The sequence below is a fragment of the Bison bison genome, unplaced genomic scaffold (assembly GCF_000754665.1).
Source record: "Bison bison bison isolate TAMUID 2011002044 unplaced genomic scaffold, Bison_UMD1.0 scf7180017864440, whole genome shotgun sequence".
Classification (NCBI taxonomy): domain Eukaryota; kingdom Metazoa; phylum Chordata; class Mammalia; order Artiodactyla; family Bovidae; genus Bison; species Bison bison.
The window spans coordinates 3,253,363-3,279,339 of record NW_011495002.1 but is presented as its reverse complement, the minus strand read 5'-3'; the positions used below and the strand labels follow the sequence as shown (position 1 = coordinate 3,279,339).

At 42.7% G+C, this 25,977-nt stretch overlaps 1 protein-coding gene across 1 annotated transcript in view; it reads left to right on the top strand.

Annotated features, from left to right (window-relative positions):
- MYO10 (myosin X) overlaps positions 1–25,977 on the top strand; it is a 261,438-nt gene that overhangs the window by 139,471 nt on the left and 95,990 nt on the right. The window contains exons 5-15 of the mRNA XM_010858804.1: positions 7,748–7,882; positions 9,747–9,871; positions 10,547–10,560; positions 10,677–10,761; positions 11,739–11,842; positions 21,091–21,220; positions 22,686–22,804; positions 24,443–24,589; positions 24,741–24,841; positions 24,953–25,019; positions 25,540–25,632. Coding sequence (XP_010857106.1) covers positions 7,748–7,882; positions 9,747–9,871; positions 10,547–10,560; positions 10,677–10,761; positions 11,739–11,842; positions 21,091–21,220; positions 22,686–22,804; positions 24,443–24,589; positions 24,741–24,841; positions 24,953–25,019; positions 25,540–25,632 — 1,120 coding nt within the window. The remainder of the gene's footprint in view (positions 1–7,747; positions 7,883–9,746; positions 9,872–10,546; positions 10,561–10,676; positions 10,762–11,738; positions 11,843–21,090; positions 21,221–22,685; positions 22,805–24,442; positions 24,590–24,740; positions 24,842–24,952; positions 25,020–25,539; positions 25,633–25,977) is intronic.

Below are 25,977 nucleotides of genomic sequence, written 5' to 3'. Positions count from 1 at the left end.
CCTGTCCATCACCAACTCCCAGAGCCTCCCCAAACTCATGAGTCGGTGATGCCATCCAACTGTCTCACCTCTGTCATCCCCTTCTCCTCCTGCCCTCAATCTTTCCCAGCATCAGGGTCTTTTCAAATGAGTCAGCTCTTCGCATCAGGTGGCCAAAGTATTGGAGTTTCAGCTTCAACATCTAGAGATAGACTCTGCTGCTGCTGCTGCTAAGTCACTTCAGTTGTGTCCGACTCTGTGCGACCCCATAGACGGTAGCCCATCAGGCTCCCCCGTCCCCGGGATTCTCCAGGCAAGAACACTGGAGTGGGTTGCTATTTCCTTCTCCAGTGCATGGAAGTGAAAAGTGAAAATGAAGTCGCTCAGTCCTGTCCAACTCTTCGTGACCCCATGGACTGCAGCCTACCAGGCTCCTCCGTCCATGGGATTTTCCAGGCAAGAGTACTGGAGTGGGGTGCCATCACCTTCTCCGAGAGATAGACTGTAGAGAGTTATATTTTCTCTGAAGAGGACATATTTTTGGCTCAGCGAGCCTGATCATTTCTGTTACCACTACTCTACTCTGCCCTTAGAGTGTGGAAGTGCTTGCAGACAGAGCACATGTGAAATGCCAGGCTGTGTTCCAATAAAACTTTATTTATAAAAATAGAAGGGCAGATATGGAGGCCGCAGTTGGCCGACAGGTGCGCTGGAGGGGAGACTGCAGATGGATAAAGGGCCCTGTTCACAGCAGAGGCACTTTCCTTCAGGTGTTTTTTGATCCCTCCTCCCTGATTTCCTGGGGACTTCTCCACCTTTGAGCCTCCCTGTCCCTGGTTCTTGGATCTCTCCTTTTCTACTGGACCATTGGCTTTATTACCCAACAATTTCTAGTATCTTTTACAGGATACTTGAACTTTTTTGCCTGGTGATTCAGACGGTAAATAATCTGCCTGCAATGCAGGAGACCCGGGCTCGATCCCTGGGTCAGGAAGATTCCCTGGAGAGAGGGAATGGCAACCCACTCCAGTATTCTTGCCTGGGGAATCCCATGGACGGAGGAGCCTGGCAGGCTACAGTCCATGGGTTCGCAAAGAGTCAGGCATGACTGAGCGACTAACACACTTACTTATTTTCTGTATTTTTGAAATAAGAAAAGATAAAAGATCGTCTTTGGCTCCGCAGCCTCTTCCACACACTGCCCCACCCTCCTCCAAGCTCCTCCACCATTCTGGACTCTTCCTCGTTCTCTTGGCTCATGTTCCTCAGCTTCTGCCAGCCTGCCTTTCCTTCTGTGCATCTCCCTGCCTCCCCAGACTTCAGGGCTCCCCTGCCAACTTCTCTGTGTCCCACCCATGTGTCCACTGCCCCCAGGGCATCACCACGAAGGTCCCTTCTGGGCATCTCAAGGGTGACCCCTCCTCAGTTCACCCTAATTTTCTCTCAGAAAATCATGTTCCTCCTATCATGCTTCTTGTTCTTAGCAAGGTCTCAAGCTGGAGATCAGAACATTAATCTTGGCTCTGTGAGTCACCCCACCCACAACATGAAGGTCAGATTACCTTTGGTCAACTGTACCGATCTCATATATACAGTTAAGTGATTATTGACAAAGATGCCCAGCTGTGTTACCAGCATCTAGGTCATCACACTGGCTGGGAAACTCCCTGGACACTCCCGATTCATTCCCCCACCTCCCTGTCACCGAGCACCCAGACCAGGACCCCAGCCATCCCCTCCCTCCTCTGGGGACCTCTGGCTTTCCCCTTTGCTCCCCCTCTCCTTATCCTCTGCGCTCATTCCCCAACTTCCTTTCTCATGTCTCTCCATCCATCCATCCTCAATCCATTCTCCACACCGAGTGATTGGTTAGAACCTTGAACCTGATCATGACATCCTTCTGCTTAAAAACTATTCTTGAAACTTTCCATTCTGCCTACAAAAAGTTCTCAGAACTTCTAATATGGTCTCCCAGGCCCCATATCAGTGCCATAGTTATTTTTCGTTCCCTTTTTTAAATTTTCATTGTTTATAAGGTTTTTTTTTCTTTAACAGCATCAACTCATTTTGACTTATCTGGCCGTGCGTGTTTTCTCTGAAGCCTGAGTTTGTGTTTGTGGTCACGTTGGCGCCAGGGGTTAGGGCTGTAATCGTCAGGGGCTAATGAGACAAATGCAGGACTGGATATGTCAGTGATGTGTTCGCTGTCAGTGAAGGGGAATTAAGTGTGATTTCTGTGCGAGTGACTGTTTTATCCGGGCTGGAATACAGGAGCTAAGGTGGAATACATGACTCATCACAGCGCCTGTGGTCAAAGAGGCTGCCAGGCTCATGGGGAAGCAGTGGGCAGTCACGGTTCAAAGAGAGCTTCAGTTTTAGCAAAGCAACATTAACCAGGGGGTTAAGGTAGTCTTGTTAATCTAGATTTTATAGGTATGATAGTTTATGAGTCTAACATTTATTTTGGCTTCAGTTCTGTGGTGCAGTAAGCAAAGCAGAATATACTTAGTTATTATATCCTTAGAATGCTATAATATAGATGCTGTCTGTCGCATAGCATGTGTTATCAAGTTCCCCAAGTAAGTAACCCGTTTCTGTCACTATCCGCCACCAAACAGCATCAGATCCCACAGGTTAACAGCTTGGTCCTCCGAGACTGCCTTCCTCTCCATGTCAGGTGCTGGTCATGTGGTCACCTGTGCTTCTGACCCAGCAGCTCTAGGTTGGAGCTTCCGATGACCCCCTCCTTGGGTTTGATTAATTTGCTAGAGCAAAAACATTGTTTTTCTAGAGCAGCTCACAAAACTGAAACCTTTTAGTTACTCGATTATCAGTTACAGTAAGTCCTTTATGTAGGAGTGAGTTCTGTTCCAAGAGCACGTTCGTTAAGTCCAATTTAAGTCCAACAGAGTTAGCCTAGGTATGCAACTAATGCCATCAGGAATAATAATGTGGGCATGCACGCTAAGGCGCTTCACTTGTGTCCAGCTTTGCAACCCTGTGGACTGTAACCCTCCAGGCTCCTCTGTCCTCAGGATTCTCCAGGCAAGAATACTGGAGTGAGTTGCCAAGCCCATTTCCCAGGGGATCTTCCTGACCCAGGGATCAAAACTGCATCCCTTATGTCTCCTGCATTGGCAGGCAGATTCTTGACCCCTAGCACTGCCTGGTGAGCATGCGCACACGTGCACACACACACACACACATACCCAACTCACACAATCAGCTATGTAGTCCTGTCCTGTAATAGGTTTATAATACTTTTCACACAAATAATACATGAAAAACCACACAGAAAACACATGAATGTATATAGTACTTTGAGGAGTACAGTGGTACAGTGCAGCAGCTGGCAAACAGGGGCACGTTTGCCCCTTTGAAGTTTCGTGGAGGCGGGGAGTCACTGTGTTATAGAGGGGTGTGTGTAACTCAGGAACAGCGGATGGAAGCGGGGATATACAGCAGGGTGTGGGGAAGCGGGAGGAGTCCCCGCCCCTCTGGGGAGCCACTCTCCACTTCCATGTGTGCCCCAGCCCAGAACCTCTCCAAACCCATCCTTTTGGATTTTATGGAGGATTCATTCCATAGTGTGATGGATTGACTAACCCATTAGCCAAGAAAGTCCATCACCAGCCTCTCCCCCTCTCTCATATGGAAAAGAACCAGTCCCATACTTGCCTGGAAAACGGTGGCCTCTCGGTAGGACCCCAGCCCCCCTTCCCTTCTCCACTGACTCTGCAGGCATCTCCCCCTCCGCTACGGCTCCAAACCCTCCCCTCCTCATCCTTCAGGTTTCCCCCAGCTCACTTTTGTGCATGTCTCTGCATTTCAGTCCAAATGTCATTTCCCGGGAAAGGTCTTTGCTGAACCTTTACTCTCCACCTAAATTATGACTCCTCCTGTCTCCTGAGGTTCATACTTGACAGCATTAGCCATAATTTGTGGCTGTTTATCTCCTGCTGCTGCTGGGTCGTAAATACCGTCCACAGCTGTTTGTCTCCAGACTGTCTTCCCCGCCCTTAGTGCAGCCTGCTGCATCATGGCCCCATGGATACTTCAGGAGGGAAGAAGTTCCTGCAGAGATGCTCTTTGTCCATTGCTTCAAAGATGGTGTTTTGTGACCCTCGGTAAATGGGGAATGGGCTTCCCAGGTGGTGCTAGCGGTAAAGACCCCGCCTGCCAATGCAGGAGACCTAAGAGATGCTAGTTCGATCCCTGGGTTGGGAAGATCCCCTGGAGGAGGGCATGGCAACCCATTCCAGTATTCTTGACTGGAGAACCCCAAGAACAGAGGAGTCTGGTAGGCTATGGTCCATAGGATAACAAAGAGTCAGACACAACTAAAGCGACTCAGCACACAGCACAGTCACAGGCAGGGGTGGGGAGGCGAGGAGGAAGAGGAGGATTAGACAGAAGTGAGTCCTGGTACCTTGATGCTAATGTCTGGGGACATCTGGCATATTTCTGAGTTTTGACCATTTGTGAGTCATTTATATTTATTCTTTGCCTTGTTCATGGCACACTTCCCCAGCCCGCTGTATATGTCCCCTTTGTAATCTGGTGCAGTCCTAATCTGAATTATGTGAAAGGGCTTTTGAGAATAGTTGTTCCCAGCCTTGACTTCTTAGTAAAATCACCTGGAAATTTGTTAAAAAAAAAAAAAGAAAAAAAATTACTGATTAAGTTCTATCCTTACAGGTTCAAATTAGGAACACAGCAGGTAGTTCTCATGTACAGCCAAATTTGAGAATTACTGTTGCGCAAATCTGAGTTCCTTCTTTGTTTTTAAGTTTCACTTTATGGATCAATGATGTGCCTAAATAGGTTCTGTGCTGTGTTAGGTCACATCAGTTGTGTCCAATTCTTTGGGACCCCATGGACTGTAGCTCACCAGGCTCCTCTGTCCATGGGATTCCCCAGGCAAGAATACTGGAGTGAGTTGCCATGCCCTCCTCCATGGGATCTCCCCGACCCAGGAGCTGAACCCCCATCTCTTGTGTCTCCTGCATTGGCAGGCGGGTTCTTTGCCACTAGTGCCACCAGGGAACCTATCCCATTTTTCGAGGTGGGGATGGATTGGGATTGACGTGTGTGCACTGCCATGTGTAAAACAGACAGCTAGTGGGAACCTTCTTGTAGCACGGGGAGCTCAGCTCAGTGCTCTGTGATGACCTAAAGGGATGGGGCGGGGTGGGAGTGAGATGGATGGCCAAGAGGGAGTGGGTGTGTATACACATAACTGATTCACTTTGCTCCCACAGCATTGTGAAGCAGCTATACCCCAAATTTTTTAAAAGAGATGTACTTACAGAAGATGCTTGAAAAAAATTTGCTACAGTGAGAAATGATATGGGCTGACACCTAGAGATGGATCAGTATCCTAGGCTGGTGAAGGACAGTGCAAGTTTTGGGTTTTCTTCTCCTTGATGAGTCTTTGCCCTCCACCTCGAAGAGCCTCTTCTCCACGGCTATATGGTTACCGTGTTCATCACGGTAGGTTCATTGCTGTGCTGATTGCTGTAACAGGGGCTTGCCTGGAGAATTCCATGGACTGTATGGTCCACGGGGTTGCAAAGAGTCAGACGCAACTGAGCAACTTCCACAGCCCCGTATGGGAAGGTGAGACCCCTGGCTTTGCTGTACCCATCATTTGTTCTGGAGATTTGCCATCCCGAGGGCACCCAGATGCCAGGCTGGTAAGATAGGAAGCCCAGAGGACCTTGAGGGGGTTTAGCCACCGGACGTGGAAATAACATACACCCCTCTGGCTCAGTTTAGCTGCTCTCTTGTTCAGTTGGCCATGTTCATTCCTGGTTACTGATCACTGTCCTTCATACAAGGGAGGTTGACCTACCAGCCCCCTCTGTGTGCTGGAAGATACAGAAATGGGTTTGGGGACCATGTAAAACAATATTTCTGTTTCATATGTTGTAACTAGAGAAGTTGTCACTTTCAGTTTTGTTTTAACAAAATTTAACTGCTAGGGAGATGGTATATGTATTTTTAAATATCAAGAATTATTTAAATTTTCTTCCTGAAACTTTCTCTTACTTTCTGCTACTCCTTCCTGCTAAATGCCTCCTGTGAGCCAGCTCCCGGGCTTGGCTGGTACCAGAGATGCAGAGTCGAACGTGCAGCCCCACACTAGGGAGGTTCTGGTTGCCGATGACAGAAAAGGCGACTCAAATTGGTGTCACCTGCGTGGGCCTTTATCATCTCAGGCAGCAGGGCAGGGCGGGGTCAGGGCTGTGGGTTCAGCCACTCCCACTGGCGCTTCTCTGATTATCTTGGCTTTTGCTTTCTGATCTCAAGAAAGGTGTGGCTTCCCAGGTATTTGTCATCTGCAGTCAGGGGGACACTCTGCTTGGTCTTGTGTGTGTGTGCGCACCCCATCCACCCACACACCGCATGCACATGCACATCTCCCCAGAAGCCCTCAGCATGCTTGACTTTAAGTCTCTTTGGCTGGAATCCTGACTCTTTGCCATGACCAACCACCCTATTACCTGCAGAGGGAAAGGAGTTACAGTGATTGGCCTTGATCGATGGAGATTCCCCAGGGCCTGCAGTATCCAGCCGGGCATGGATGGTGTCATCTCTGAGTCATTTCCTCTCCTTTATTACATGCGCTTAATCATCCGTGGTGTTTTCTGCAGAATTCCTTGTTCACAACCTCCCAGCTCTCTACATTCAGTGGGGACTGCTTCTTTAGAACTTGTTGGGACCACACGCGTTTATCTCACCGCTTGAGCAGTTGTGAGCCTGTTACCCCATGATGCTGCTGGTGTTTGTGTGCTGTTACGTGATTGCTTTACTCTTCTCATAAGTTCTCTGTCTTTTTACTACTCCTTGGACGCAAACAGACCGGCTCTTCAATTCGGATCCCGACACTTAGCCACTGCACACCTCATGGTATTATTACAAGAATAAAAATGCCTAAGTGTGGGTCGAGCACCTTCGGGCTCATTGCTTTGTCCCCTCGATATTTATGAAAGATTGCATTTTTATTCATGTTTACCAGAAAGATACCATTAATGTGCTCATTCATATACTTAATATTTACTTGCTTACCAGAAAGATATCGTTAATGTGCTCATTCATATAGTTAATACTTACTAAGTGCTGGCCACCAGCGAGGACAGTTCAGTGAACAAAACCCCTATTCCGGCCTTTGCAGAGCTTGCGGTGCTGTGTGCTTAGTTGCTCAGTTGTGTCCGACACTTTGCGACCACATTGGCTGTAGCCCGCCAGGCTGCTCTGTCCTTGGGGATTCTCCAGGCAAGAATACTGGAGTGGGTTGCCATGCTCTCCTCCAGGAGATCTTCCCAACCCAGGAATCGAACCCACATCTCTTACATCTCTTGCATTGGCAGGCAGGTTCTTTATCACCAGCACCATCTGAAAAGCCCCAGATGAAGCCGTTCCCTTCTCCAGGGATCTTCCCAACCCAGGGATTGAACCCACGTCTCCCACATTGCAGGTGCATTCTTTACCAACTGAGCTACCAGGGAATTGAAAGGCACTGTCCGTCTTATTACCTGAGCTTAGTCAAAGAGGAGGCTTCTGTTTAGTGGGAGGCATTGGCAACACCTAGGCCATGTGGCTAGCAGGAGGAGGGACCCTCACTTCCCTGTAACTCAGCACTTGAGTCTCTTTCCCACTGTTCAACAGTTGTTCTGTGGACACATTGGAGTGACTCCGGCCAAGTTGGTTTTTATTTTTATTTTTTTTTCACTAGAAGTATAAACATCTCCATTTTATCTTCCAGTGGTGAAAGTGGCGCAGGGAAAACCGAGAGCACGAAGCTGATCCTCAAGTTTTTATCAGCCATCAGTCAGCAGTCTGTGGACTTGTCCTCGAAGGAGAAGACCTCGTCTGTCGAGCAAGCCATTCTTGAGAGCAGGTATTTTTCCATCGTGTTTCTTGTTCCAGCAAACAGGATCCACTGTCCTCACTGTACGACTTATTTAAGGAAGTAGTTGAAACTCGGGGTTCTGCTGCTCTGTTTCTTGACGTGGCTTTCATGATCGCTCAAGGAGAAGTCTCTACACACAGGTGGAGATTTCCGGTGACCTGACCGTCCATTGCTGGGCCAGGTTTGAACAAAGGAGTGAGGAACGTTCAGAGCTGCCTCCTACTGGGCAGCTCCTGACTGGCTGTTTGGAGGCCTTGTTATCAGCAGAAATTTCAGTCTCTATCCTGCACATTGCAGAGAGCTTAGCGGTCAACTCTTGGGAGGCGTCTTGTGAGCAGAATGGTATTGTGTAGCCTCTTACCAGGGGCTTCCCTGGTGACTCAGGTGGTAAAGAATCTGCCCTTAATGCAGGAGACCCAGATTCAATCCTCTGGAAGATCCTCTGGAGAAGGAAGTGGCAACCTGCTCTAGTTTTATTGCCTGGGAAATCCCATGGACGGAGGAGCCTGGTGGGCTACAGTCCATAGGGTCGAAGAGTCGGGCATGACTGAGCAACTTCCACGTCACTTCTTCAGTCTCAGGTGGCAAAACAATTCAGCATCAATGGCAATTACCTCAGAGCTTGAAAGAGAGCCTTGGTACAGTGCTCTCTGAAATTCTAATTAAAATGTGTAATTGCCCCGTGTCTGATTGGTACCTTTTAAGGTCCTAGAACCCATCAGTTCAGTTCAGTTCAGTCGCTCAGTTGTGTCCTACTCTTTGCAAACCCGTGAATCGCAGCACGCCAGGCCTCCCTGTCCATCACCAACTCCCGGAGTTCACTCAGACTCACGTCCATCGAGTCAGTGATGCCATCCAGCCATCTCATCCTAGAACCCATAGAGACTTTATATGTCCTGTTATTTAAAAATTAGTCCAGAAGTCAGCTGACTCCAGCCTGACATCTGTATCCTGCAGCCTATTTTGGTTTGCCTTTTTAGACTTCAAAATTTATTTTTAAAATTGTGCTAAAATATACATAACAAAATGTATATTTTGTTATGTATATATATATACATGTATATGTGTATATATATATATATAAACAAAACTTTAAATATTTTTCGATGTACAGCTTAGTAGCATTAAGTACATTCTTGTTGTGCAGCCATCACCACCAGTCTTTCTCTGGGCCATTTTCATTTTCCTCCTGCAGCCTGGTTTTATAAATAAAACTTTATAGAAACACAGACACACTCATTTGCTATCTTGTCTATAGTTGCTTTTGCACTCTAGTGGCAGAGCTGAGTAATTGCATCAGAGACCACATGGCCCACAAAGCCAAAAAGTATTTATTATCCAATCCTTTACAGCAGAAGATGGCTGACCCCTGACCTAGTCTGACCGCAGACCTAGTCTGACCACATTTTACAGCTGGACGAGACCCAAGGAAGTTAAATGAGCTCCCCTGGGACATACAACAAATGAGTGAAATTTCCAGGACTGGGGAATTTTTCAGTTCCTAGAGTTCGTGTGGGTTTGTGTGTGTGTGCACGTGCAACCCTTGACTTGTGTAAATAAACTAATTTGGGTGAGGACCAGCCCACATGGCCTCCTTGACGCTTGGTAGCATCCTTTGCCCACACAACCAGCTGCAAGCTCTCCTCCTCGAGATGGACACACATTATAAACCCATTTCAGCAAGTGCTGGGAAATCTGGCCCTTCTATAAATAAACATAATTGCTCTAGGGCCCTTTGCTTTCAGATTTCTCCTGCACTTGTCTATTTTGCCATTGGTGAGAACTGTTGTTAATTACATGGACCCTGATTGCCTCTCATTGTTGTCCTGTTTTGTTTTGTGTTTTTTTGCAGCCCCATCATGGAAGCCTTTGGCAATGCCAAGACCGTGTACAACAATAACTCCAGTCGCTTCGGAAAGTTTGTTCAGCTGAACATCGGCCAGAAGGGAAACATCCAGGGCGGGAGAATTGTAGATTGTATCCTGTTTCATTTGGCTTTTGTGTATTAGTATTTGACTCTCTAGTAGAAACTCTTCTTTGCTTTTTCTTAAAACAGACATAGAATATGAAACATTCATTTCTGGTTCTGTCTCATTACTGCTCCTGTTTTACTCTGCTTGACCTGTTAATTATCCTAGGAAATAAGGGGCCCTCTTTCTTTTGGGAATCTCTGATTTCATGTCCCTAATCTGAAAATTTGGACTCCTCATCAAATATCATAGGCTTCCCTGGTGGTTCAGATGGTAAAGAATCTGCCTGCAGTGCAGGAGACTGGGTTGGGAAGATCCCCTGGGGAAGGGAATGGCTTCCCACTCCAGTATTCTTTCCTGGAAAATTCTGTGGGCAGAGGAACCTGGGGGCCTACAGTCCATGAGGTCCCAAAGAGTCTGACATGACTGAGCAACTAGTTGTTTGAAATAATCTGTTGTTTCAAATAGCTCGATGCCTTCTAGGGCACACGTATCCCGTTTGAAGTTGGATTTTGATGTAATAGTCTGTTTTGTTTGCTTATCTTTCGGCACTGGAAGTCAGAATGTCCAAGACACAAAGAATTGTAATTATTTGGGTAACAAAGAGTAGAAAACTAAGGACTAATGGAGCATCCTGTATCCTTGTTTTGTTCCTTGACTTGCCATTGCTTTTCACATGAAGATTTATTAGAAAAAGTAAGCAAGCATGATTTAATTCACATTATCTTTAACAGTTTTCAGCAATTACTAGTTGTTGGTCATTAATCAGAGGAAACATCTCTGAATAGAAATCTGACTTCTTCTCTTCACAGAACCGAGTAGTAAGGCAAAACCCCGGGGAAAGGAATTATCACATATTCTATGCGCTGCTGGCAGGGCTAGGACATGAAGAGAGAGGTGAGTGATGGAGCCGCTTGCAGAGACATTCCCTTTACAACCCATCTGTGAAAGAGAAGACGGGACTTTATTGGGCTTCCACCATTGGAAACGAAATGTGCGAGATGATCAAAGGTGCTGAGTGCGTGTAGAGCCAGATGCCGTAGAGCGAAAATCATCAGTAGAGAAAGCTTGAGTGTTTTTGATATGTTGTGGCATCTTAGTTCTTTTCTGATTTAAAGTATATTTGTGAAAAATATATAATGTGTCACAGCTGGCTTTACTTTTAAATCATACCCTAATAAAGCAAATTTCTAAACATTTGATTTTTTTAAAAAACAATCAACACAGGATCCTCATCAGTTACTTTTTTCAGTAGTGTTTTCTTCCATCCCTTCTAATCTGATAATTTTATTTTCCCTAGATGATGATGAAGAGAGAATGTTTTAATCTTTTTTTTTACTTTTTTATTTGTTAGATTATGAAAGTATGATAACAGATTTATGGGAGACTTGGAAAATATAGAACAAAGTTACATATAATTTCAGTATATATTGCAATTATGTAAGTAGATAAATTATGATTTTTAGTTGGAGTTTCAGTATCAAACTCTCGGCAATTAATAGGATGAATATACAGAAAAGTAGGATATAGTAGACCTGAAAAGCAGCATGAACCAATTCAACATAATTAAGATTTGTACAATTTTCACACAACAGTAGGATACAAATTCTATTCAAGTTCCCATAGACTATAAACTAGGAGACACTAGAGCACATCCAGGGACATAAAACAAGGTACAAAAATCTCATGGTCTAAAGGTATTGAAATCATACAGTCTGAGAACATTTTAATCTTATTGGTGAACTATTACAAGCATAGAATTATTTTCCAAACTTTAAAAAATAAAGTTGCAAAGTGGAAAGAAACTCTTCTGAGTTCTGTCTTATCCTGGCCAGTCAAGTACTGATGTTATGTTTTTGTTTTTCTTTCTGTAGAAGAATTTTATTTATCTGTGCCAGAAAACTACCACTACTTGAATCAGTCTGGATGTGTAACAGACAGGACAATCAGTGACCAGGAATCCTTTAGGGAAGTAATTGTAAGTTACTTGCCTATCTTCTTTATAAGGGTGACTCCACCCCGACCCCCACCCCTGCAAAAAAAAGAATGAAAAGAATGAAATTGACAACTTTCATTTTCTGTTTCAAAAAAATTTTTAATAATCACATTTGTACTGCTCTGTGAGACTAGGTCCTTTCTTCTTATCCCAAGTCCTGGAAGGGAATCCTCTCTCTTAGAAGATGGGTGAATGTCTGCATTCAGGAGCGATGGGGATTGGCTTGGAATAGCGTTCAGAAAAATGAAACAAAAGAAAAATCACAGATTTGGTACTGGAGTAAGCAGATCATCTGTTTCAGGGCTTACAATTAAAAATTGTTTTGAGTAATTGATTCCACAGTTCAAAAGAAGTCTATCAACGGTTAGACCAGGTGACTGTTGGGTCTCATCCTGTTCTCATAGCCTGATTCTGGTAAATGATTCTTACTGCACAAACAGTGGTCATCTTAAGACACTTTGGTGTGGACCCCTGCTGTATCCTGCAGTTCTTGAATACCCCAAGGACTGCATTTAGGAAGCCTGGGCATGGTTGAGTGTGGCCAGTAGATTTCATCAGTGTGGCCTGTTCCTCTGCTCCTTCAGCATTTGGAGTCTGTAGATAGAGTTCATTCATAAATGGAGCTAACACTGATTGAGTGCTTACTATGAGGACTTAACCATGCCTCTGCTTCTAACAACCCTGTGAGGGTAGAAATGTGGTTGTCTATATTCTGTGACTCAGAGAGGTTGGTGACCAGCCTAACCACATACAGCACCTAACAGAACCAGTATCTAGACAGTCTTAACTTCAAATCCTAGACTCTAACCAGGAGGCAGATAGGTAGCCCCTGATTTCCGTGCACCTAGATTTGTCTTCCTAGTTGCTGTCAACAACTCGGTTCTGTATCGCCGTTTGCTCTTCTAGACTGTTCATGAGAATACCTTCTGGAATGGAATCAAAGTATATTTTTAAGTGGATATATATCACGTGTCATTTCCCGATGTCTAATGTATGCGCCCTTAAACTGAAATGAAAATAAAAGCAGACTAGGCTTACAGTATTACGATCACCTTTGCTTCAGCCTTCCTTTGAAAGATGTCACATTCTGCCACGTATAATGCAAAGAGATGTCTCTGTCATCTCTCCTTCCTTCAACCTGTTAACCAAAAAACCTCTGCTAACAGCACCGTTGCCGTGTATCTACCCAAGGCAGTACAGGATTTGGCCCTGCTAATTGAATTTTATGAAATGTTTAAGTATTTATTTAAAATTTTCTCTCAATTTTCTTTTGATGCCCGAGACTTCTTTCACTACACGAGCTTCCTCCATTCACTTTGTGCTAGAAAGTGGATGTTTGCAGTGAGAGGCTCCTTGTTATCCAGTTAACAGTGTCACTGTGGGCCCACACTGAGCAACGCACTGGCCGCCAGGGTACAGGGGGCAGCGAGGCCCTTCTTAGTCCTGGGAGTGCCCCGGGAAGGTAGTCTCATGGCTTCCTTTGGGGGCATCGTTTTCTGATTCAAAACTGTGTGCTGCTTCTGAAGGCTTCAAGGAAAGCTGTGCAGCTTGGCTCTCTTTCAGTGATTGCTAGTTTTTATTTTTAAGTTGAAATGATAGGTTTGGGGATTTGAAATTTGGTCCTGCGATGAAAGGACATGTCATCTAGAAGGAAAGAAAAGTTTAGACGTGAAATTGACATAATGAATGTACACGACAGACTTAGAGGATTTCTATTTATAGATTCTTAAATATTTGCTTTGCAATTACTGTTTAGTGTTGACCCATCAGAAATGTCAGTGAAGACTTAGCTGGTAGTCACTGAAATCAGGAGCATGTAATTTTTGCTCTCATTTAGCCTTCTTCAGGAAGATTGAAGCAATGCAGCCAGAAAAAAAAAAAAAAAAAAATAATGTGCTACTTCTGAGAAAGGAGGAAAAAATATTCTTTTCTATAAAAAAGTGAAATTCTCTCTTCCAAAACCTACAAAAATAATCAGTTGGGGGATGGCTCTAATAATTTATTATGTCTTTAAGATCCATTGTAGCTCGCAAAGCCATGTTCATGTATGTTTAACACTAAGGAAAAACTTGTTCATTCTATAAGTGAGGAAAGCATAATACGGCATGATATGATCTTTCATTTGAAAGGTAAGCTTATACATGTCATGTATGTATAGTATGTATGCAGAAAATATGCTAAAATAATTCAAAAGTGTTATCTCAGAGCAGAATTCTAGGGTTTTATTTTATTCTTTATGATTCTGTTAGAATATTTTTACAATGAATATGTCAGTTTTCATGATTATATGATTATATCACCAAATCATAGGTCTTCCCTGGTGGCTCAGTCAGTAAAGAATCCACCTACAATGTGGGAGACCCAGGTTTAATCCCTGGGTCAGGAAGATCCCCTGGAGAAGGAAATGGTAACCGACTCCAGTATTCTTGCCTGGAGAATTCCATGGTCAGAGGAGCCTGTGCAGTCCATGGGATTGCACAGAGTTGACACGACTGAGTGACTAACATTTTATCACATCATGATTTCTAAAATATAGGAGTATAAAGTATTATGTCAGTACCAGCCAACCCATCTTTCTGTCCTGCATAGCGCTCTATAACCAAGAGTGATACAGATGGTTAAAGAGACCCTGAACTCTTCTGGTTATAAAGCTGATTTTCTGTCTTCAACATTTTTAAGCATCTGTTGTGTGCCAGGCAGGCACTGTTCTAGCAACAAGGAGACCGTAGTGAGCAAACCATCTATATAATCGCTATATTCTGTTAAATTTGGATGACTGGAACAGATTATGCTGTTGTTTTATCATGTAATTTGTCTGCTATTGTTGTTTGGTTGCTAAGTCATGTCCGACTCTTTGCGATCCCCTGGACTGCAGGACGCCAGGCTTCCCTGTCCTTCACTATCTCCCAGAGTTTGCTCAAATTCACGTCCATTCAGTTGGCGATGCTATCTAACCATCTCATCCTCTGTTGCCCCCTTCTCCTGCCCTCAATCTTTCCCAGCATCAGATTCTTTTCCAGTGAGTTGCTCTTTGCATCAGGTAGGCAAAGGATTGGAGTTTCAGCTTCAGCATCAGTCTTTCCAATGAATATTCAGGATTGATTTCCTTTACGATTGACTGGTTTGATCTGCTTTCGGTCCAAGGGACTCTCAGGAGTCTTCTCCAGCACAATTTGGAAGCATCAGTTCTTTGGCACTCAGCCTTCTTAATGGTTCAACTTTCACATTCATAGATGATTACTGGAAAAACCATAGCTTTGTCTCAATTTCCTTCCCAAATCAAGTAACATTGAAATTTGTATCTTCCTACTTTTAATTCCATAAAGCTCCTTTTCCCAGAGGTTTCGGGATTGAAGAAAGGGAAGGGACCACATTGTATTGGGACTCAAGAACATTTGTTTACAGAATGTGTTAAAATGTTAACGGAGAGAAGTTATTCCTGTGAATTACATATGAAAATGTCACCTTTGGTATTTTCAGCTACTGAAAAAAGATCATTATTCTTTTTATCAGCTTTAATGTCAACATACTTTGGCAATAGGACCTTTTAGGAATTTTGCTTATTTCATTGAGAATTTATGTATTTTTAAAATTCTTCATTGATACCACCTGACATTACTATAAATGTACCTGTAAAGGATCCTGAGCCATTCTTAGGGGATCCAGTTTTTCATGGGGAGAGACAGTGAACACAGACTAAATTTCATAGCTCTTTTTTTTTTTTTTTCCCTTTGTAGTCTTCCAGGTTGCACTATAAAATGCTGAGTCAGAATGAAAAACTATTTCAAGAAAATAGTAACAACTAATTTATTTTTATTGCCTGCACTTGACCTACCAGAATGGTGGCTGTTGAAATGTGAGGAGGATAACAAGAGTCTTTGAGTGATAGTCTCTTTATTCTTTTGAATCCATAAATATTACATGGTAATGGTGTTCATAGCCATCTACCGGACTGGGGTTTCCTGACCATGTAGGTTTTACTGGGTGTACCCGTGTTTTTAACAGTGTGAACCCATCTACCCCTATGTTCTCTCCTCATCAGTCTGACTTTATAAAGATTTAGAGGGCTCTCAGCCATAAAAAAAGAATGAAATAATGCCATTTGCATCAACATGGATGGACCTGGAGATTGTCATACTGAGTGCAGTAAGTCAGACAGAGGAAGACAAATATCATATGACATCACTTATTTGTGGAATCTAAAAAAAGGTTGCAAACGAACTTATCCATAAAACAGAAAGTCTTACAACTGTAGAAAATAAATTTATTGTCGCTGGGGGGTCGGGGAGAGGGATGAATGGGAAGATTGGGATTGACACATATACACTACTAGGTATAAGATAGATAAGTGATAAGGACCTACTGTATGGCACAGAGAACCCTACTCAGTACTCTGTAAGGGTCTGTATGGGAAAAGAATCCAGGAAAGAGTAGATCTATGTATATGTATAACTGATTTGCTGTGCTGTACAGCTGAAACTTAAGACAACATTGTAAATCAACTATGCCCCAGTAGAAATTTTAAAATAAAAGACTGACTTTATACCTCGATTTTGCCACATTTGAAAACTTCAGTCTCTTTCAATGTTGGAAAATTCGGGAGTGGAAGCTAATTTTATATTATACAATGCTATAATCTCGCCTAATATAAAATTACGTAATAAATCTTCAAAGTATTGGTCCTTCACTCGTGATTTACTGTGCCCAAACACCTCCCCTCCCATCCCATCTTATTCAGTCCATTTATTCACGATTCACCTGAGGACCCTTGGCTTCCTTAGATGGTGCCCCCACCTCACAGCTGAGACCCTGAGTGGATTTACCTTTTGTACCTGAAATTCAGTCCTCTTCCCTGTTTGTTTCCACTGTGAAAAGCCTGGCTTCCTTCTGACCTTAGTGGTTGGGATTGTATTATGTATTTGTCATCACTCCCCTCCCACCCCACACTTTCACAATCACCTGTTTTTTTATGTGCTTATTAAAGACTTTATTGAAAACATTTTGTATGACTTTGTGCCAGTTTTATAGCTAAATTGCTGTTTCACGCTTCTGAATTGTACTGAGAATTTCCCAGGGTTTTTTTTTTAAGTCTTGAGCCATGTTGTTGAGAAAAGATAATTATAAGGAGGCTTAACAGCATTGTAAATCAACTGTGCTTCAATAAAAATTTTAGAAAAGTCTTAAAGTGGCTACTTTTGCCAAAGGGGTGGAGCTTGCTACTGAAAAAGACTGGAAATAGGACCGTGAATGGAGACTTGCTGGCAGGGGTGAGTGGCCACGCCTGTGCTGGTTGGTGTTAATTGGTTCCAGCCATTACATTACCCCATGGCACATGACTGATACTTGTCACCACACTCCTAATTCACTTAGAGTTAAACTTGAGAGTGAAGAAGTCACAAATTGGTTCATACAGACGGCACATTTTACTCATTGGCTTTCATGTCTCTATATGTAAGCTATGTATTTTCAGAACTTAACCAAGAATTTTTTTCATGGAGCATCTTTTGATATTTTTTATTTTACAGTTTGCAGTTTTCTGCTACTGTGAACTTATTTTTTGAAGACCTTCCTTTTTTTCCTGCAAGTATAGAGGAGATTTTGAAAACTTGAAGTATAGTTGATTTATAGTGTGTTAGTTTCTATTGTACAGCCAAGTGATTCAGTTATATATGTGTGCATGTGTACAGATTCTTTTTCATATTTTCCATTATGGCTTATTCTAGAATATTGAAGATAGTTCCCTGTACTATACAATAGGACCTTGTTTATCCAATCTGTATATAATATTTTGTATCCACTAATCCCAAACTCCCAATCCAGCCCTCTCTTGACTCCTCTCCCCCTTGACAAGTCTGTTCTCTATGGAAGATCTTATTTGTTTAGTGTTATATAAAGTCCAGGCTGGTGAGTTACAATGAAATCTTGTATCTCTATGGTCATCCTAAGATGAGCTTAGAAAATTTTTATAAATTAGTGTTGAAGAGGTCCTGTGCTACATGAGGAAAACTTTAATAAAAAAAATTATTAACTTTAACGTGGCATAGATGCTTTATAGTTATTTTGCCAACATCTAAATTGGTCCTTACCACTGTTTTGAAAAGCTTCCCTGCTGGCAGTGATGGTAAAGAATCTGCCTGCAATGCAGGAGATCCAAGTTTGATCCCTGGATCGGGAGGCTCCCCTGGAGAAGGAAATGGCAACTGGCTCCAGTATTCTTGCCTGGAGAATTCCATGGACAGACAAGTCTGGTAGGCTATAGTCCGTGGGGTCTCAAAGCATCAGACATGACTGAACAACTAACATTACTACTCCTACTGTTTTAAAAGTCTTGAGCATAATAGATATTCTATATTTCTTAGCCGTATTTCTTTGCTTTTAGAATAAGTAAATTTGAATAATTACTTTCCCATAGGTTTTTAAAAATTGATCAGCACTTGACCAATAGTTCTTATTCTTGGCATCAATTTTTGTCTGTACCCATAAAATGATACTCTGTTAAACAATTCATGGTCTTTTTATTTTTTTTTTTTGGTAGTCCCTTTTATTAAGTTATAATGTACATATAATAAAATGCCCTCATATAAAGCATATAAAGTGAAATTTGAATTTATGTACTCGTGTACCCACAACCACGATCAAACTGAAGGACAATTCTACACCCTAAAGATTTCTTGTCCCCCTTCCTAGGCAATCCCAGACTCCCTAGCCCTAGGAAACCTAGAAAAATGTGTCTTTTCTAGAGTTTCCTGAAAATGAAATCATACAAAATCTCTTCTCCTCTCTCTGGCTTCTTTCACTCACCCAAACTGCACCTAACAGAATTGTTTCTTTTTACAATGAATAGTATTCATTGAAGAGACAGCAATTTATTTATCCATTCACCCATTAATAGACTCAGTTGTTATAGTAAAAACATGTCAACAATGTCAAAAGATGTGAATATAATGTCCATTAGCCTGCCAGCAGTAACATTGCAACTATTTTCAATTTTGTAGGTCTTCTTCCCAGCCTGATTTTCTTTAAAAAAGTTGCACAAATTTAGTACTTTTTGCATAAAGCTATCATAAATATCATGTTTATATGTAATGTTGATAATTTCCTTTAAAAACTATATACTGTTCCATAACAAGTTTACTTACTATATTTGACTTGTCTGATTGTAGAAAAGCTAGGACTTTTTTTTTCTCTGAAAGTGTTGTTAAGATAATGCTGTAGTGAAAGTTTACAAAGCTTTCTTTCCTGTCGAGATTTTCTTTGAAACAAATCTTCAGCATTGGAACTTCCTGGTGGTACAGTGGATAAGATTCTGCACTCCCAATGCAGGGGGGCATGGGTTTGATCCCTGCTCAGGGAACTAGGATCCCGCATGCCCCATATGGTAGCTAAAAATAAAAAAAATTCCAGCACTGAAATTAAGGGTGATTACATAGGCAACTGACTTTTTAAGGACGTAAAAAGAAAAAGCATACAACCGAATGGAGAGTAAGTTCCTAGACTTTGCGTTCGTCAGGCCTGACTTTGAATCTTGGTTTTGTGACCCTGAGAAACTTGTGTAACTTCTCTGAACATTTTAAGGTTATGTACCTAGGTGGTCCAGCCCAACGCTGACCCGTAATCTTTATACTGACTTAACGCTACCAGCGGTGACCCCTGCATAAATACCCCACTTTCTCCCATTTTCTCATTCAGAAAAATTTTTGTTAATTTAATAGAAGTCATCTCATTTTCTTCAATATGCATGTGTTGGATTTCTAGGAAGGAAAACATTTCTCTGTGGATTTGCATTTCCTCTTACAAAAGGTGCCTATTTTATTTAACTGCGTCATGTGTCTCTTAATATAGCTGTTGGTTCCTTGCCTTATGCAGTTTTTTCTTTTAATTTTGTTTTCCTGTTTATTGTTTTTGCCCTTTGTTTCTGGCTTTTTTTCCCTTTCCTCGTAAAGAAATTACTTTTCATATTTTAAAGTCTCCAGTCGCTTCCTCTTGCAGCTTCTGTGGCTTCACAGTGCTGTGTGGCTTCCGCCTTCCTGCTCCGGTGGTCACTGTAGTGATCACGGGTCTGAGTTCTCTTTGTAGGTTATTTTCATCCATATTGCCAGCAGTTCCGCCCTCTGTTCTGCACGTGTGTGTGCGTGCGTGCATCCGTGTGCGTATGTGTAGCGTAGGTGTGGGAGAGGGTAGCTGGCTCTTTTCCTGACAAGAATATGGCTCCTAAATCCTAAGAGATAATGAGCAAATCTTTGATCTGATTCAGAAGATGCTTGGCTTCAGTTTAGAAACTTTCTGGGGAACAAAGCCCCTGTTTGTGCTTGTTGTTTTTTTTTTTTTCCAAATCAGCATTGTGTTAACTTCTATTTAGTATCCAGAGGCCAAAATAAGACCTTAAAAATCCTTTGGAGAAATGGAGAATAGCAGTGTGATGACTGTCAAGGAAGACAAATCTAGACCCATTCAGTTTTTCCATCAGCATCTTTTACAAAAGGAGCAGAAGTGTCTTCTATCTGTAGAACCCCTGATGGAGAATTGCATTCTGCTTATCAGGGCCCTGCTTCTTTTAACCGTTAAGACAAGTCCCCAAATTTATATTGGAGGAGTCTCATGAAGTATCCCCCACCCCTGACATTTTCTTTTCTTTTTTAAAATTAATTAATTTTAATTGGAGGATAATTACTTTATCATATTGTGATGGTTTTTGCCATACATCGACATGAATCAGCCACGGGTGCAGTTGTGTTCCCCCAACCTGAACCCCCCTCCACCTCCCTCCCCACCCCACTGCCCCCTACTTTTTTATTGAGAAGAAAATAAAAAATGTTCCATTACATTTTGATACACACAGAAAGAAGGATTTCTTTGTCACTATCATTACTATGACTCTCTGGAGTAATTCTTTTCTGGCATAAACAGGAGTCTTGTGTGTAAAGCAGATATTTATTTTTTTTTATCTTATTGATTGGGTTATCTCTTAAGTATTGTACAATTATTTCCTAATGTCTTGCTTTTCTTTTATGTATACCCATTTAAAGTGTTTGTCATATAAAATGGGTTGACCAAAAAATGTGTTTGTTTTTTTTCCTGCAGTATCTAATGGAAAATCCCCAATGAAATTTTTGGCTACCCCAATATTTCTTGCTTTCTTGCCTTGTACTTAGTAACTTTATTGAGTAGTGACCATTTTCATTTTTTTTTAGTATGAAAAAACATGAAAAACTAACCTTGTTTTCTTCCAGATGGCGATGGAGGTCATGCAGTTTAGCAAGGAAGAAGTTCGGGAAGTGTTGAGGTTGCTTGCTGGTATATTACATCTCGGGAACATAGAATTTATCACTGCTGGTGGGGCGCAAGTTTCCTTCAAAACGGGTAAGGTTGCTTCTCCCTGCTTCACTTCCTTGGCTTTTGCCTCATAAGAAATGTAGATCTCAAATATTTCCTGTCTCGCCTTTGACAGAAAAATATTTTGAGCCCTAGAATAAGTGCTACAGAAGTTTGATGTGAAAGGTCAGCTAATAAAGGGTCAAAGCATCTCAAACAAGTGATTACTGCGTGGAATGGTGGCTGTGTTCTCATTTTCTGCTAAGAAAGAAGGAAAATGAGCCCAAGAAGAGGAAATAGGGGCAACAAGAATTTGATGTAGGAATAATGTCTTGAGTCAGGCGTGTAGTGTTGTGGTTAATTCCTGGCTACTGAGGGCTGCCTTAGTGGAATGGTTAAGATCGTTAGTTTTCAAGCCAGGATGACTGGTTCGTAGCCCGGCTCTGCCCCAAGCTGTTTCCTTGGGTTACTTATCGCTTCAACACTCATGACTTCTCACTGTAAAGTGCGCAGTGGAGATGTCTTAAGACTAAGTGAGTTAACATACATGTAACAATGTCAGTTGTCATTTTCCTGGAGTGATTTATCCTTTAAACTTTTCTGATGGTTGCAGTGGATGAGGGCATGGAGGCTGGGAAATGGATGAGTGTAAGTTCAGAGTGGCCCTTGAGTTGCCCAGGGCTAGAGGCCTGTAGTTCTCCTTCCCATGGATCATACCTGTTGATGTTTACTGCTTTAGAAATGAAAACAGAGGCAGTTAAAACTGGAGTGGGTTGCCATTCCCTTCTCCAGGGGGTCTTCCTGACTGAGGGATCAAACCCAGGTCTCCTGCATTGCAGGCTGATTCTTTACCATCTGAGTCACCAGGGAAGCCCTTTAGAAATAAAAGCGGAGATAGTTAAAAACAATAGATTCACTTTAAAATAACCGTAACCAACCCCTTGCATATAGTAAAATAAATAGTATTTTATTTGAAAGGCCATCTTCCAAAACAAAAAAGAACAAGTCAATAATGACTGACATTGTCTAATGATTTTGTAAATGTTTGAAATATCTGATGTAATGAAGGACAGCTGGCTTCTATTTCTGCCTTCAGCTTCTTGAGCTACCCATGTCATGTAGCCTCTGGGATATTCTTCTGTATACTTGTGAGGGAATGAGGGTGAAAAAGCAAATAACAGAGTTTATCACTAAAACAAAAAAGCTAGTCTTATTACTGAAATAGTCATGGACCTTGCAAACCTCTGACAGGGTCTTGGGGAGCCTTCCAGGGGGGTCTCTGGACCGTACTTGCTCCAAGTACCAGGTCATTTGCTGTAAACCTAAGACACATTGAGGGAGTGAAAAGCCTGCCAGCAGAACATGTGTCCTCTAGGTCCTGCCCGAGGGGCTTAGGAATGTCCTCTGCTTTACTGTGTCGCTTTGTGGCACTGGCTTTGCACCCATTTGGGGTCGCATGGGCTGTCCCTTCTTGCGGTTGTGCATCCATTTTCGCCTTGTCCTTCCTCCCCAGCCTTGGGCAGGTCTGCAGAGTTACTTGGGCTGGACCCGGCACAGCTCACGGACGCCTTGACCCAGAGGTCCATGTTCCTCCGGGGGGAAGAGATCCTTACACCTCTCAACGTTCAGCAGGTACGTGTGTGGCCCTCAGAGCAACTTCTAAAGATGCCTCTGGGTCTGCAGATCCATGGCTTTGATTTGAATAAGTAACTGTAATTATCCATTTGAATGCTTTTGGCTCAGGATCAAAATAAGACGTCCACGTTGAGGGGATAGGCAAAGTGGTTCAGTGGCCATCTTAGAGACAGTGTAGCAGAATCTTTAAGAGGACTGGGGGAGATTTCCTGAGTCTGAGTCCTGAGTCTTCAGCTTATTATATTCTGGTCTTGGGGAATTTATTCACTGTGCCTCAGTTTCCTCTTCTGTAAGACAAGGATGAAAATAAAGTGTTAGTTGCTCAGTCATGTCCGACTCCTTGGACCTATGGACTGTAGTCCACCAAGCTCCTCTGTGCATGGAATTCTCCAGGCAAGAATACTGGAGTGGGTAGCCATTCCCTTCTCCAGAGGATCCCCCTACCCAGAGATCAAACCTGGGTGTCCCAAAGTGCAGGCAGATTCTTTAGCTTTTGAGCCACCAGAGAAGCCCCAAGACAAGGATGTGAAAGTAGTCATTCAGTCGTGTCCGACTCTTTGTGACCCCGAGGATGGGAGCCCGCCAGGCTCCTCTGCCCATGGAATTCTCCAGACAAGTATGCTGGGGTGGGTTGCCACGTATAAAGATGATAGTAAAAAATATATAAATGCTAAAAACTTAGTGGCATTGCCGACTCAGTGGACATGAGTTTGATCAAGCTCCGGGAGTTGGTGATGGACAGGGAAGCCTGGCGTGCTGTGGTCCATGTGGTCACAAAGATATGGGCAGAGCTGAGCTACTGAACTGAACACTTAGTGACTGGTGCAGAGTAAGAGTTAAATAAACAGCTGTAATAATTATTATTATTAATTGGTGTTAGTTTTATCATAATTAATTATTATTATTAATAATGAAAGCAAAGCAACAGTATGTTGTATGATTTATTTTTGTCTCTGCAACTGCCTTGAGCCAGTTACATGCACTAGCCCATCTAATAGCTGTTTCTGGATTGGATAAGTAAAAATGCTAACCATACCATGAAGAAAACTTGTATTACACTAAGTAAAATATGAGAAGATGATAATGAGTGAAGTCAAGTCTTAATTAATGTCATGTCGTTGTTGTTATTTAGTCACTAAGTCGTTTCCCACTCTCTTGCAACCCCCTGAACTGTAGCTTACCAGGCTCTTCTATCCATGGGATTCTCCAGGCAAGAACATTGGAGTGGGTTGCCATTTCCTTCTCCAGGGGCTCTTCCCAACCCAGAGATCGAACCCTAGTCTCCTGCATTGGCAGGCAGATTCTTTACCACTGAGCCACCTGGAAAGCCCACTTATTGGCATAAACCTGATCAAATTTAGAGCTGTATATATTGGTTCCGATTCTTTCTTATAACTCAGTACATAAAGCTGAATCTGAAAGCCTGATGCTTCAAGGTGAATCTTGCTGCAAATAAGCAAGCTTCAGGTTTCCCTTTCTTTAGACAGCTGTGTTTTCCTGGATGGTATTGATTCACTGGACACAGCCTGCGTGGATGTAGAGTGAGTGGCTCCTGAGCGCAGCTCGGGTAGAGGTGCCCATCCGGGTTCCCTGCAGTCATCAGGGAAACCGCGTCTCTGTCTCCTCTCCCCTCAGGCGGCAGACAGCAGGGACTCCTTGGCCATGGCACTTTACGCACGCTGCTTCGAGTGGGTGATCAAGAAGATCAACAGCAGGATCAAAGGCAAAGATGACTTCAAGTCTATTGGCATCTTGGACATCTTTGGATTTGAAAACTTTGAGGTGTGCTACCAATGAGTGGGATCCTCCTAAGCAGAGCTCGTGAAACAAACACTGCTATGTTTTCTCCGCAGATTTTTGTTGGCCTTTTCTTTACCTTTTTATGTAAGAGTGAGAGTGCTAAAGACTCTTGTTGGATTGTTTCCCCCCTTAGGTGAATCACTTTGAGCAGTTCAATATAAACTATGCAAATGAGAAACTTCAGGAATATTTCAACAAGCATATCTTTTCTTTAGAACAACTGGAATATAGTAGGTAAGCACTCACTGAATTGCGTTTCAAAATGTTTAAGAAAATGAGTCCCTACGTTGGATAGTTTTGAAGTGATATTTTACTACAATCTGGACCTTTTTAATCTTTGCACAGAGAAGGCTTAGTGTGGGAAGATATTGACTGGATAGACAATGGAGAATGCCTGGACTTGATTGAGAAGGTAACGCACTGGTGAAGAATTGTTGCAGTCCCAAGGGTGTCCAGCTGGGCTGATTCATATTTATGGGAACAAAAGAGCTTGTAGGAACACGCACGTGAAAGATGTGACTGTTTAAAACACAATGGACCATTTGGAACCGTACATGTAACTGTGCAAGGTTGAGTTTAAGGACTTGGCTGCTTCAAGCCCATTGTCTCTTTGAAGTCGATATTTTAAGAGTCAACAGTGAGCAGATTGGCTTCCCAGAGATTTTAAGTCAGCATCAAAAACTTTGCCATCCCAGTAGTGGATTGGCCAATTGTAAACATCCTGGTCACCAGACTACAGGGGGTTCAGTGTTTGCAGTATGGAATGAGTTTGGAGTTCTTTATAGTGTATCATTCTGAATTTTTCAATCTGAGAAACTATGCCCTTTTTACCACTTGATAGAGAGTAGAGAGGAAAGGAGCTGTAAAAATACACAGAGGCAAAAATTAAATGTGTAATTCGTATTTAACCTTTTTTTTCCCCTCTCTTCTAGAAACTTGGTCTCCTAGCCCTTATCAATGAAGAAAGCCATTTTCCTCAAGCCACTGATAGCACCTTATTGGAAAAGTTGCACAATCAACATGCTGTATGTCCACACCTGCCAACTCCTCATTGTGTCTGGGTAGCTCATCTGTGGATTAAGATGCTGGAGGACAGATTTAGGGGCTGTTGGCCCCACGGTGCCTCTCACATTGAATTTTTTTTTCCTCTCAAACGGAAGCTTTGCTCTGCCAGAACTAAATAGAAATAAAAGCCAAAGGCATAGATTTGAGGCTACTTGTCAGAACATGCCCACGTTTACTTTGAGTATAAAATTTAACCTTTTTAACCTACCATAATGACACAGACCAGGGTTGCATGATTTCGATGAAGTGCATCACATGATGTGGCCTAAAGCTCTTATATGTCGTGGGTTTTGAAATTGTTTTCC